The sequence below is a fragment of the Rhincodon typus genome, chromosome 23, assembly GCF_021869965.1.
Source record: "Rhincodon typus isolate 14 chromosome 23, sRhiTyp1.1, whole genome shotgun sequence".
In the NCBI taxonomy this organism is placed as follows: Eukaryota; Metazoa; Chordata; class Chondrichthyes; order Orectolobiformes; family Rhincodontidae; genus Rhincodon; species Rhincodon typus.
Genome location: NC_063354.1, coordinates 41,329,024 through 41,343,060, shown reverse-complemented (window position 1 = coordinate 41,343,060; position 14,037 = coordinate 41,329,024). Strand labels below are relative to the sequence as shown.

Below are 14,037 nucleotides of genomic sequence, written 5' to 3'. Positions count from 1 at the left end.
CCATTCAATACTGAGACTCAATACTGGCACACACTGGCACTGAACACTTAATCATTACTAATACACACTGGCACTGAACATTTGTTCATTACTGATACTTACCAGCACTCAACACTCATTCAACCCCGGCTCTCAAACTGGATGAAGTGAGGATTTTAATTGTCTCTCCCCCGCCCTGATTCAATTTTCAGTATCAGAGTTGGGGGTTTCTGCTGAGGGTCTTCATGTGGCTGAAGAGACTGATTTGTGATCCACATGCATTTGGGCACATGGGGCAGAATGTTCCAGGAGGCAGTGGGCTTTTGTTCCTTTTCCAGAGACAAGGCTTCCATCCTTTTCTTTCCTCTTGTGCTGTTGCCCTGTTTGAATTCAGCATTTAATACTGGGAGTGTGATGCTTGATGAACAATTTACAACAATTTTGAATGGTTGGTCATGAGCTCCCACCAGTCATTAATATCAATGCTGTTCTGCTTTAAGGGGGGTTTCAGAGTATTCTGTAGCATTTCCTTTCTCCGCTCCCCCCCACCCCACCCCCACAGAACCATCTGAGAGCTGACAGAAAAAGATCCTTGCAAGAGAGATGTTTTTCAGCCAACCTGCCTCGAAGTGCAGTCCAACATAATTGATTTTGCAAGAGTTTGCCTGATTGCTTATAAAACTGGCTTCAAGAAGGACACAATCATTTGTTGAACAATTCTCCCATTAAATCCAACAAGTGTGGCAGAAATTAAAACAGAAGTTGCTAGAAAAGCTCAACAGGTCTAGCAGCATCTGTGAAGAGAAATCTGTGTTAACATTTCGGGTCCGGTGACCCTTCCTCAGTGTGGCAGCATCTTTGCTGGTGGAATTTCTCTGGTGGTCTTACAGTGGCCTTTTCTGGGAGAAGGCCACCCAAGGTATGGAAAATACTCAACATTTTCCAGAGTCCCTCTATCAGCATTTACATTATATGGTGTATTTTACTGACTAGATCCAGGTTGATATGAGTTATGATTGGGACAGGACCTAAAGCCTTAATGATAGGGTCCTGGGGAGTGTTGCTGAACAAAGGGACATTGGGGTGCAATTCATATATCTTTGAAAATGGAGTCGTAGTTAGACAGGATAGTGAAGAAAGCATTTGCTATGCTTGCCTTTCTTGCTCAGTACATTTACTAGAGGAGTTGGGAGATCATGTTGCAGCTGCACAGGACATTGGTTAGGCCACTTTTGGAATATTGCGTTCAGTTCTGGTCTCCCTGCTATAGGAAAGATGTTGTGAAACTTGAAAGGGTGCAGAAAAGATTTCTAAGGATGTTGCTGGGGTTGGAGAGTTTGAGCTATAGGGAGAGGCTAAATAGGCTGGGGCTATTTTCCCTGGAGCATCGGAGGCTGAGGGGTGACCTTATACAGGTTTATAAAATCATGAGGGGCACGGGTAGGGTAAATAGTCGATGTGTTCATGCCCAAAATTGGAGAGCATAGGTTTAATGTGAGAGGGGAAAGATTTAAAAGGGAACTAAGGGATTACTTTTTCATGCAGAGGGAGGTGCATGTATGAAACAAGCTGCCAGAGGAAGTGGTGGAAGCTGGTAGAATTACATTTAAAAGGCATCTGGATGGGTACATGAATAGGAAGGGTTTAGAGGGATATGAGCCAAATGCTGGCAAATGGGACTAAATTAATTCAGGAAATCTGGTCGGCATGGAAGAGTTGGACCGAATGGTCAATTTCCATGCTGTACAGCTCTATAACTCTGTGACATTCAATGACAAACCAAGTCTTCCATATGCAGACATTGAAGACATTGACCTCGCCTTGAAAATCTAGAGCAGAGCAGCCAACGACAGTACCAGTCATCCAAATACATCTCGTGTGTCTCATCTCTTAATGTTGGCACAGAGGTGACTGGGCTAAAAGACTTTACCATCGAGATGGTATATACTGTTGAATGCAGAGGCCAGCGGTGACAATGAGGTGACTGTCAGATAAATTGTAGGCGGTTTGGGGGCAGACGGAAAATTTGCAGCACATTCAGTAGAATCATGTAATTGTCCCTCAATTAGATATTTTATTCAGATGTTCTCCAAGTTAAAAAAAGGCATTAAAAGGTATGAGATTTACGTTTTGACTTTCAGCCAATGAATGGAGCACACGTTAAGTGAGAATGACGTCGATAAGATAACCTGATTCATAAAGCATTGAATGAAACTGAGAAATCAGAAGCAGTTTCATAGCTTTAACATTTACTTCTGCATGTCCTGTTCTACCTGTAACTGGAATGAGTGATTTGTTCTTGGAAATGGTCGGCTGTCACTCAGACATCAACATTTACACTTCAGACAGAAGGGTCACATGCGAGGACCCTGTCTACATCCTGCTTCTGTCCCGATTAGTCTGGGCCTTCCTCCCCCCAACAACCAGCTGGATCCCTTGAGCAGGCAATTAATGCCACTCAGGGATCTCATTCCACCCCACATGGTTTTCAGCCAGTAATAGGTGGGAGTTTGATCATAAAGAAAACCCAAATAGCAAACATTATTGGGGTTGTTACCCAGCTTCAGGGAGGGGGAGGTCAGAGCACACAGTGCCTGAGCAAGGGACTTGGCATCAAGAAGGGAGGGGTCTACTGAGGGTGACACCTGCCCTCAGCGCCAATCCCTCTCCACCTACTCCTACGACCCTCACCCCCACAATCCCTTTTCCACTATCACTGTCCGGTAGCCTGTGTCCCCCAGCCATCCTGGACCTGAGGTGGCTCCATTACCAGCAGCCGTTACCATCTCTGCGGTGGCACTGGCAAGTGCTGGTTTCTGATTGGCTGTCAACTCTTGGCAGGTAAGACACTCCTCCCCCACCACCACCCCAGACTCCTGGATCCTGAAGAATGCCCACAGCTGCCCCAATGAGTGCCAGATTGGTACTTATGTAGTGGGCCTTGTTGTATTAACACCTTTGAAGTGATGTCCCTTTAAGGGCTCACAGTACAAATGAGCCGGACACCTGGATGTGATCACGTGACTGCAGGCTCTCTGTCATACAGCACTATAGTTACTGCTGTGCTTGGACATTACCTTGTTCTATATGCATTCCTTAGCTGCAAATGAACACACCAGAGATCCCCCAGTTAGCTCAGTTGTGTTACATTTAATAACACCAAGAAAGTCAAAACAGACCTTCTCCAAAAGAGGCATGTGGGATTCTCCCTACTTTTCCAGCTGGCAGGCAAGACTCCTGGTGACCACATTAAATTCATACGCGGACTACAATATACAGGCTTTTAAAAATCAGGACTAATTTCACCTAGGCAATTCTCTTTGACCTAACTTATCTTCAATGCTTTCCAATTCAATAGCGTTCTGTACATTGCATCTCTTCAATTTAAGAAAGAAAGAGCTTGCAATAATATAGTTCATTTCACAACTTCCAGCTATCCTACAGTGCTTCACAAATCCTGAATGACTTTTTGAAGTGCCAGTTGAGTACTTCAAGCTTCCACAAATGCTGGTATCGTCAGGTAATCTGTTTTGGTCATGTTGATTGTCACCACTTAAGGAAGGCCTCACGTGTACCAGCTGACATTGTGTGTGTGTCCCCTCCACAGATAAATGAGTCCGTCATCATCCTGCTTGCTACGTGTACCTGTTAGGAACCACCTTGATGAGACTCAGGAGCAGATTAACAAGGAGGTGCTCTATCCTCTCTGGTCCCATCTACACCAAATGACAAAAAGGGCTTGGAGTGACTGCTCAAGATGGTGCAATGGTTAGCACTGCTACCTCACAGTGCCAGGGATCTGCATTCGATTCCAGGCGTGTGTGACTGTGTGTGTGGAATTTGCGCATTCTCCCCGTGTCTGCAGCGGTCCCTCTGGGTGCTCCGGTTTCCTCCCACAGTCCAAAGATGAAAACGTTAGGTAGATTGGCCGTGCTAAATTGCCCCATATTGTCCAAGGGTGTGCAGGCAGAGTGGATTAGCCATGGGAAATGCAGGGTTACAGGTAAAATGTAGGAGTGTTGGTCTGGGTGGAATGTTCTTCAGAGGGTCAATGCAGACTCAATGGACCAAAAGCCCTCTTCCCTGCAGTAGGGATTCTATGATTTCATGATTGGAGTGATGAATATAGGTCAGCACAAACTCCCCGACTCTTATTCAAAGGGTACCATTAGCATCTTTCGCATCTCCCCACACCCCACAAGAAGGTGGGCTTGTCCTAACATCCCATCTCAAAAACATACCATCTGTCTCTCAGTCCATAATGTCAAACTTGATGAAACTATAAAGTGACTGAGTTGTGTTACTTCAATATTACTTGATTCACGTGTTTATTGATCTTCTCTTTGTTCAGCAGCTGGGTCAAATATTTATTATAGGTTGAAATAAATAAATTTATCTTTAGAAGTAACCTTTTGTGATGTCAGCTTCTAGTTAGTTAACAATTCATATGACAATTTTTAAATCAAATTAATGCTTCCTTTGAAATTAAGAAGTAATGTCATGTAAACATTTTACATATATTACAGCAGATATTCCAGTCAGAAACTTCTAGTCTATAGTCTCAAATTGAACCCTCCAAAATGAAAGTTTACTTTCCATAATTGATTCTGGAAGCTTCTCCGAGATGCTATTTGAAGGATTTTCAGAGCAGAAGCTTCCAGCATCAATTAAACAAAAATACAATGTGTGACCATTTCGTTCATCTAATGTTGTAGATCAGAAGTAAAAGATGACATGATCATTTGAAGACATCCCATGTGTTAGTTCCATGCATGTTCACCAATGGAAGAATCCCTTCATGATCTTTCTGTCTCTTTCAGGTCGGAAATCTCGGACTGTTGTTCATGCTGCTGTTTTTCATATTTGCAGCTCTTGGAGTTGAACTTTTTGGGGACCTAGGTGAGATACAGCAGGGACAAGTACATTTATTTTGAGTTGAATATTCCTTTGTATTGCATGATGCTCATTTGTTGACCTGCTTTCCTCATTTTAATATAGCTCCTGTAACTGGGGATTTGATAAGAGCACAGTGGATGACAATCATAGCAAATCAATCTCTCAATGTCTATGTATTAGTCTGCAACAGACCCAAACATGAGGGGAGTAAACACTGAGTGGTGGGAGAGCTTTGGGAACCTGATGTCCAAAATCACTTGTTCTTCTCAAAAGTGCTACATTTACAACATTTCATATGTCAGTGTATGCACATAATGTAGCCCAAAATCTTATTTTCTTAAATAATAAAAGTTACCAGAGGGTTGGTAACTCATCAATGAAACCTCTTACATGGATTAATTGCAATCAGAATTTAGGGAATCTGCTGTCTTATTGTTACGAGAACAAGGTAGTTTTAAAAATGGCTTCTGGCTGCTAACAACAATGGAAAGTGGTTTGGGATGGTGTTGGAGTGGAGCTCTGCAGCATGGACTGGGCTGTCCTAACTGTTAGACAGTTTGTCCCTGTCCTCCATAGAGTTGTAATCATGGTTTGGTTGTTCCTATCTGCTGTATTTTGCCAATAATCTGAACATAGTTATGGTAAGGAAGCTCCAACTCTTTATTTCTTTCTTTATTCATTCACAGGATGAGGGCATCGCTGGCTAGGCAGCATTTATTGCCCATTCCTAATTGTCCGGAGGGCAGTTAAGAGTCAACCACATTGCTGTGGGTCTGGAGAGAGCTTACCACCAAAGATACATTGTGTTGGTCACATTAATCTGGCCAGTTGGGAGCAGAGGTTCAAAATTCAGTTTCAAAAACACAACATGGTCCACAGCTAAAGCTTTGGTCTTCTTATCTTCTTGATCGGTTCTCTGCCCAATGCAGGTGTAACCCATAACATGACCTCTCCCATGGGTAGGGATAGGAGGCAGGTCCCAAATCTACTGCCACTGGAACGGGGATCAAACTCCTGCTTCCTGGAGGTATGGACAGTGACAATAGAAACTCCAATTTCTTTCCATCTCATGGCTGACCAGCAGTCTGTCCCATTTTACTATCTGCCATTGACTGTGTTGGACAGATGAATGGCACCTTCCTTAGCTGTCAATTCCTTGTGTTTCTGGCTCAGAGGGAGCGACTTACTCATTACACCTCCTCCTTAATATATCTGCTCAGATCTTGCACTATAAATGACCACAAAACTGACTACATTTGCCATCATTACGTCCCTGGTGATGATTCTACCCATCTCTAGAAGGTGCAGTGTGGAGCCAGCTCCTTCTCCCAGCCTCCAGTGATCAGGCAACACTCAATGGGAATCAAATTGCCACTCCTACAGTGTCAGTCTTCTTATAAAACTCCCTAAAAAAAAAGTTACCCCTTTTTAAATGAAGTGCAACTGTGTTTTAATAGTGTACTAACATCACAAATACTGCTGAATACTGAAAATACCCCAAAAGGCTTGCTTTACATTTGTAGAAGCATTGTTAACTTTTCTAAAAGTTTGTTTACCTACAATTTAACTTCTTTATCATTCGAATCATTATCATTTACATGTGAGAAACTGATTTAAAAGTGAAGGATGTTAAATGCTTTTAACTTCCTAGTTAGCTGTATGTGAATACCTCAATGTTATTCATCCCTTACCATCTTGCCAATGTCACTGTTGCTAGGTGCCTTGACAGCTTCTTAATTTGGCCCCAGATTTAAACTGCTGTCTGGAAACTGCACCAACAAGATCACCAGAGCTTTGTGAGTGGCTTTCTTCAAGGTCAGAGGTGAACACCCTTGCTTCGCTGATGACTGCAAAACCTAGGCCACTGTATCTTGCACAGATTAAGTGAGTCTAAAAGATGAAGGGTGATTTCATGTGGTTTTAAGATGATTAAAAGAGTTGATAGGGTAAGCAGAGAGAGGGGATTTCAGATCAAAGGGTAGAGGGAAACACAACCATCAAAGTAGATTAGGTCATTCTGTGATGGTATCATAATGACTTCCTCACACAAACAGTAGTCAAAGTCTGCAACTCCCTCCCCCAAAAAGCTGTTGTAGCTGAGAGGCAAGAGAATTTCTTTTAAAAATTGAAAATCCAATTTTTCCTTGGTTCAATAGATAAATTTACTATGGAGTTAGAATGTTTCTAGGAACAGGAAGAATGTGTAGGATTACAGGAAGAAGACAGGGGAATGGTATTAGGTAAATTACTCATTCAGAGAGCCAATGCAGTCATGAAGGCTGAGTGGCATCATCATAATTCTCCAATATTTGGTGATAACATTGAAAACTAAGATTGGGAAATTTTTGTTAAGCAAAGGTATTAAGTGTGGGTAAATAGAGTTAAGATACAGATCAATCATGATATAATTGAATGGTGGAACAGACTAAAGAAACTGAATTGCCTACTCTTGTTCCTTTGATCTGTTGGTCAATTTAAATGTCTAATTCTGAAGAATGGTCTCCACACTGCTAATTTATTATTGCAACATAACAGAATATTCGCCCTGAATCCTCAGAAGATATTTTATTTCAGTCAACAGTTTTTTTTTAAATATCTTCTTTGTAGAATGTGATGACTATCATCCCTGTGAGGGGTTAGGGCGACATGCCACATTCAGAAACTTTGGAATGGCTTTCCTCACTTTATTCCGAGTGTCAACTGGAGATAACTGGAATGGGATCATGAAGGTGAGCTTTTTCCTCCTTTAGCAAAATTCCCAAAATCCAAAGGTGGGGCTTCCCAAACTAACCTCCTTTGGAACTGTGAGACAAGATTTTGTGATTGTAAGCTTCAGCGGCTGGGTTGGGGTGCAGTGCTGGGACTGAGTGCTAACAAACGCGAGGCCTGTTTAAGTGATGGGCATGGATTAACAGAGAAGCTTATCGAAGCCTGGTTGCTACTACTACAAAAAGAATTTTGAAAATTAGTAATGTTCTAAAAACAAAATGCAATTTAAACACATTCTGGCAGATTCAGTATCACTCCCCCTCTCCCCATCAACCACTCAAGAAAATCCTTTCCCCACCACTCAACAAACTCTCACAAACACCTACATCTTCATCTGGAGTCGCATGAAGTCTCGGGCATTAAAATGGGGTTACGTGAGGAAAAAATTTGGGAAGCACTGCTAAGGAAATGTAGCCCATCCTGGTGTGTGAAGTGGAAATTATGTTGTCTGATACATTTCAGAACACGGCTTTGACATCCTTTGTTCCCGACTACAGAAGCTTTCACAGAAAATCACTAGTATCTAATTCAGCAAATGTGATCTGATGCCATTCCCTGCTGAAAGTGAGATTTAATATCATTTGCTGGAATTCTTCCTACTGTCCTTTCATCTATGAGGAAGGAAACACAACCAATATCCATATGGCATTTTCCAAGTCCTCAAGAATGTTTCCCACTAATTTGCAACAATGAATTATTTTTGGAGTGAAGTCCCTGTTGTTTTATAAGCCAATCCAGCTGCTAATTCACACATGTAAAGATTGTATAAACATCAAAGAGACAAATATCCAGTTTCTCTGCTTTGGTGAAAATGCTGTAAAACACTCAGCAGGTTTAACATCGTCTTTGGAGTGAGAAACAGTCAGTTAGATGACCTTTCACTAGAACAGGAAGATGTTGAAGGTGAACAGCTGTTAACAAACCAAGTAATCTGTAGTATCCTTTCTTTCTGCCTTTTCATTGGTCATTTTCTAACTTCTGGCTAATAACTTGAAGCAACTCTCTTCAAATGATTTCTCTCCTGTTTCTGACATATTAGACACCATCTGCTTCCAACAACGGCTTTAGACTCTGCTGTTTTAATTGTCTCTAATTTGTCAAAATGGAGTACGACTGCAGTCAACCATACCAATCAACCAAACTTGCAATTTGCATGAAGATATTACAAAGTAAAAGCATCAGGGTAGAAGGGTGCCCTGGGTAGGAGTGCTAAATACAAAGTACAGCCTCAGTCCAGTGAGTATTCAGTTCCAGTGAAGCTTATAATCAGCAGCTGGTGTTGTACAGCACATTTTACATTTCCTGCCTACAATCCATTTCTCCCCAGTGAAATTTAACAAGACCAGAGACTGAAGTAACCTAAAACACATCAGGTTCATCTCTCCCCAGATTCCTGTACCTCCCTCAATTTCAAATATCATGCCCCTCCCCCCACCTTCCGAAGCTCTCTTGACCTCAACTATTCCCTTCTACTCAGAACAATCTTGAGTAAAGACATTGACCCCATCTCTCATCACCCCCACCAATTCAATAGTTTAAATTACTGATTTCAGCCAAAGTCATCAGAAGACTTCCTCATTCAAATCCCATGAATAACTATTATTAAATCTCATTTGAATTTCTCTTCCCAAGTGAAAATGATTCCAGTATTTCTTCATAATTTTACTTCCCATCTAAAGTCATCCTAGTGAATCTCAGCTCGACAATTTTAACGTTCTTTCTATACTGGAACACTAATAGTTGTTATTTAGATTTCTGCATCAAATTAAAATAATTGTTTCAATTGAGCCAAATGCCCATTTCACCAGGGGACAGTTTACTGACAAGTTTGAAGTACATTAAATTTAGTTCCATATTTGAGAAAGCTATTTGTTCCACCTTCTTGAACTTGCAATCATGTTTTCTCACTACTGCCATCCACATAACAGACTCTGAGTTTTCTGTTGCTTTTTTTTTAACTGCTTTTCTCCCTCATTGGCAGGATACTTTGCGAGACTGTAACCAAGAGGGCACCTGTTATAACACAGTGGTGTCCCCAATCTACTTTGTCTCGTTTGTGCTGACAGCTCAGTTTGTGCTGGTGAATGTAGTCATCGCGGTGCTGATGAAACACCTGGAAGAGAGCAACAAAGAGGCGAAGGAGGAAGCAGAACTTGAGGCAGAGCTGGAACTCGAATTAAAAATGTTGAATACGGGCCAGGGGAATGTGGACGGTGTGACGTGGGGAGGTGGTGAAGGTGGAGATGCAAGTGACAGCCCTGGGAGTCCATCTGAGTCACTCCAAATCAAGATGGATTCGCCATTTTCTTTAGAGCCGCCATTGGTAAGATACAGTATATTAGTCTGAATACTTCTCATCCATAGAGCTTTAATGGAAAGTATTTACACCGCATGGAATTTCTAATCACCAAATTACATGGTAGAATACATACAAAAGAACAGAGAGCCAAGGAGTCAATAACTTTGATCTAGAAAACAGTCCATTTCATTTAAATCCCAATCTATTACTGTTCAACGTCAATAAAAAGATTCACTAAATACAAGCTAAATTAATTTGGGCTAATTAATAGTTAGGATTCCTATGTATTATGTAGGATTCAGTCATGTTGGACATGTACCCATTGAAGTTTAGCAGAATGTGAGGTCATCTTACTGAAACATCTAAGATCCTGAGGGGACCTGACAAGGTGGATTCTGAGAAAGTATTTCCCTTTGCTGAAGAGACTAGAACTAGGGGATACCATTGAAGAAAATAAGGGGTTTCACTTTTCAGACAGATGCAAAGAGATTTTTTTTTCTCACTAAGACTTGTAAGGCTGTGGAATTCCCTACCCTTGAAAACATTGGAGGCTAGGTCATTGATTTTATTCAAGGCTGAGTGGGAGAGATTTTTGATAGACGAGGAGGTCAGGTGTTCCAAGCGGCAAGCAAGAAAGTGGGACTGAGACCAAATTATGTTCCTGATGAGTAGTAGAGCGGGCTCTAAGGGCCAAATGGCCTCCTCCTGCTCCTAAGTCCTATGTCAGTCTGATCAGTCAGTTCATATTCAAAGATCCCCTTCATAATTCCCGATTTTAGTCCTGGACATTCAATGCTTTGCTCATTATTGATATCTTCATCGTCTTCCATTTTAAGAAGACATCAGAAGTCAGAGTCTTACAGGGTGAAAGATAGATTGAATTTTCATTTCTATATTGTTTTTTGTGACTTCAGGGTGACCAACCCCACCGCACCACAGCACCCCCCCACCCCGCCCCCAAAAAATGTAGTGTTTTACAGTCAGAGTGGTACTTGGACAGTGTAGTCATTGTTTTGATGCGGGGAAATACACTGCACAGCAAGCAATGAAATAGGTGACTAGATAAGCTGTTTTAGATTGAGGGATCTATGTTGGCCAGGAGAACTCTCCTTTTCACGTTGAACAGTCCCATGAGATATTTTACATCCACCCAAAAGAGTAGGTGGGGCCTCAGGTTAATGTTTTATCCAAAAGATAACACATCTCTTCATGCAGGAGTCTTTTTGCATTGGCCTCCGGTTATTATGCAGAACCTCTATAATATTCTGAAGTCAAGACTGGAGGGAATTTTAACTAAGCTGGTGAATGACTTTGGATTGAGTAGGGGGTTAAAGTCTTAAAAATCAGATTCCCAGACCAAACCTACATCAAACGTGCCAACTTCTGGCTTTAACTGAAGTGGAGTGATGAGTAGATGACCAATCGGCTGTGAGAAGGTGAGGTGGTATTTCAGTATGACAGTGATACCACACTTCTCACTGTTACTCTACTCTAACTCTGGACACAGCCTCAGGAAACCTGGCATCCGCATCCTGAAGTTTTCTGAAGAAGGGTCTAGGCCCGAAACGTCAGCTTTCCTGCTCCTCTGGTGCTGCTTGGTCTGCTGTGTTCATCCAGCTCTACACCTTGTTATCCGCATCCAGTTGAGCACTTGACAGATCCAGGAGGTGATGGTCTTTACACTTACCGCCTGGATCCAATGGGTCTGCTTAAGGATTCCCTGTAGTCCCACAAGGTCTCCAATCCTCCACTCTGAGGATTACAAGCAGGAATCAAAGAGGAGTAGTTAACTTGGCAGATCAACAGCAGACTAGTGCAGGGAGTTTATTTGTGGTTAGCAAATGAATGGTTTCTAATCTCTAGATCAACAAGCATGTTTTAGTGAGTGATCAGAATCAATGAGAGACTAAATAGGAAAGCTTATACACAGTCAAAAAATAAAGGCAAGAATACTAAGATTGAAAATTATAGAAAGTAACAAAAGAAGGCAGGAGAGTAATGAGTGCCAAGACAGAATAAAGCAAAATCCACTTGCAGATGGTATCATGCTCAATAGAATTTTTTTGTGTGCATCAAGAAAGGACAGATTTAGATATGACAATAGTAAAACATAAGGACAAAACTGCGTGGGTAGTATGAAAACAGATGTATTTCTACATATTCCAATCTGCCAAGCTTATATTCACCGTAAAATTTGACAGTATATGAATTGTAGATGGAAATACGATATAAGCAGGCAAATGTTGAGGGTGTGATTTAGGGACTCTTATAAAAAATCATTAGAAACTAGAGTGCAGGCTCAAAGTGACTAAAAAAAGTGAAAGAGATACAAGACTTCATGAATTAAAAGCAATAATATGCTGTGCAATCATATGGAGTCTTGATCAGAAAAGATTTAGAAACATAGCAACAGAAAAATAGGAACACGAGCAGACCATTCAGTCCTTTCATGGCTGATCATTCATCTCAATATCTTGTTGCTATTTACTCCCCATGTGCTTTGAACCCTTTAGTCCTAAGAACTATGTCTAACTCTGATGTGGAGGTGCCGGAGTTGGACTGCGGTGGACAAAGTCAGAAATCACTTGACTCCAGGTTATAGTCCAACTGGTTTGTTTGAAAACACCAGCTTTCCGGAGCATTGCTGCTTCATCAGGTGACCTGACGAAGGAGCAACACTCCGAAAGCTTGTGATTTCAAATAAACCTGTTCGACTATAATCTGGTGTCATGTAACTTCTGACTATATCTAACGCCTTTTTGAAAGCATTTAATGGCTTTCTGTGTTACAGAATTTCACAGACTCACCGTACATTGGTTGAAGACATTTCTCCTCATCTTACTCCTAAACGGCCTACCCTTTATCCTTAGACAGTGACCCCTTGGTTCTGGATTCCCCAGTCATTGGGAAAATGCTTCTTGTCTAGCCCCATTAGACTTTTATAGGTTTTTATGAGCCCTTCATTCTTCTGAACGCCAGTGAATATGGTCTTAATTGACCTGGTCTCTCTCCATACATCAGTCCTACCATAACAACATGAGAAATAGAGCAACAGGCCATCTGGCCCCTTGAACCTGCTCCGCCATTCAATAAGATTATGGCTGGTCTTTTTATGGACTCAGCTCCACTTATCTACCCACCCACCATAACCCTTAATTCCTTTACTGTTCAAAAATCTATCTATCTTTGACTTTAAAACATTCAATGAGGAAGCCTCAACTGCTTCACTGGACGGGGAATTCCACAGATTCACAACCCTTTGGATGAAGACGTTCCTTCTCAACTCAGTCCTGAAGCTGCTCCCCCTTATTTTGAGGCTATGCCCCCTAGTTCTAATTTCACCTGCCAGTGCAAACACTCTCTCTGCTTCTATCTCATCTATTCCCTTCATAATTTTATATGTTTCTATAAGATCCCCCCTCAATCTTAGAACCATAGAACCCCTACAGTGTGGAAACAGGCCATTCGGCCCAACAAGTCCACACTGATCCAGCCTCTGAAGAGCATCCGACCCAGACCCATCCCCCTACCCCTGCAATTCCCACAGCTAACCCACTAAACCTGCACGTCCCTGGACACTACAGACAATTTAGGCCAATACACCTAACTTGCACATCTTTGGACTGTGACAGGAAACCAGAGCACCTAAAGGAAACCCACGCAGACCTGGGGAGAATGGGCAAACTCCACACAGTTACCCAAGGCTGGTATCGAACCCGGGTCCCTGGTGATGTGAGGCAGCAGTGCTAATGACAGAGCCATTATGCCACCCTTCTGAATTTCTTCGAAATTCCAATGAGTATAGTCCCAGTCTACTCAATCTCTCCTCATAAGGCAACCCTCTTAATACCAGAATCAACCTAGTGAATCTCCTCTGCATCCCCTCCAGTGCCAGTACATCCTATCTCAAGTAAGGAGACCAAAACTGCATGCAGTACTCCAGTTGTGGCCTCACCAGCACCCTATACAGCTGCAACATAATCTCTCTGCTTTTAAACTCAATCCCTCTAGCAATGAAGGACAAAATTCCATTTGCCTTCTTAATTACCTGCAAACCGACATTTTGGGATTCATGCACAAGGAAATCCAGGTCC

At 42.0% G+C, this 14,037-nt stretch overlaps 1 protein-coding gene across 1 annotated transcript in view; it reads left to right on the top strand.

Annotated features, from left to right (window-relative positions):
- The window catches only part of LOC109919653 (voltage-dependent T-type calcium channel subunit alpha-1G-like), a 288,516-nt gene that overhangs the window by 236,845 nt on the left and 37,634 nt on the right, over positions 1–14,037 (top strand). The window contains exons 28-30 of the mRNA XM_048610895.1: positions 4,800–4,878; positions 7,483–7,604; positions 9,626–9,967. Of these exons, the coding sequence (XP_048466852.1) occupies positions 4,800–4,878; positions 7,483–7,604; positions 9,626–9,967 (543 nt within the window). The remainder of the gene's footprint in view (positions 1–4,799; positions 4,879–7,482; positions 7,605–9,625; positions 9,968–14,037) is intronic.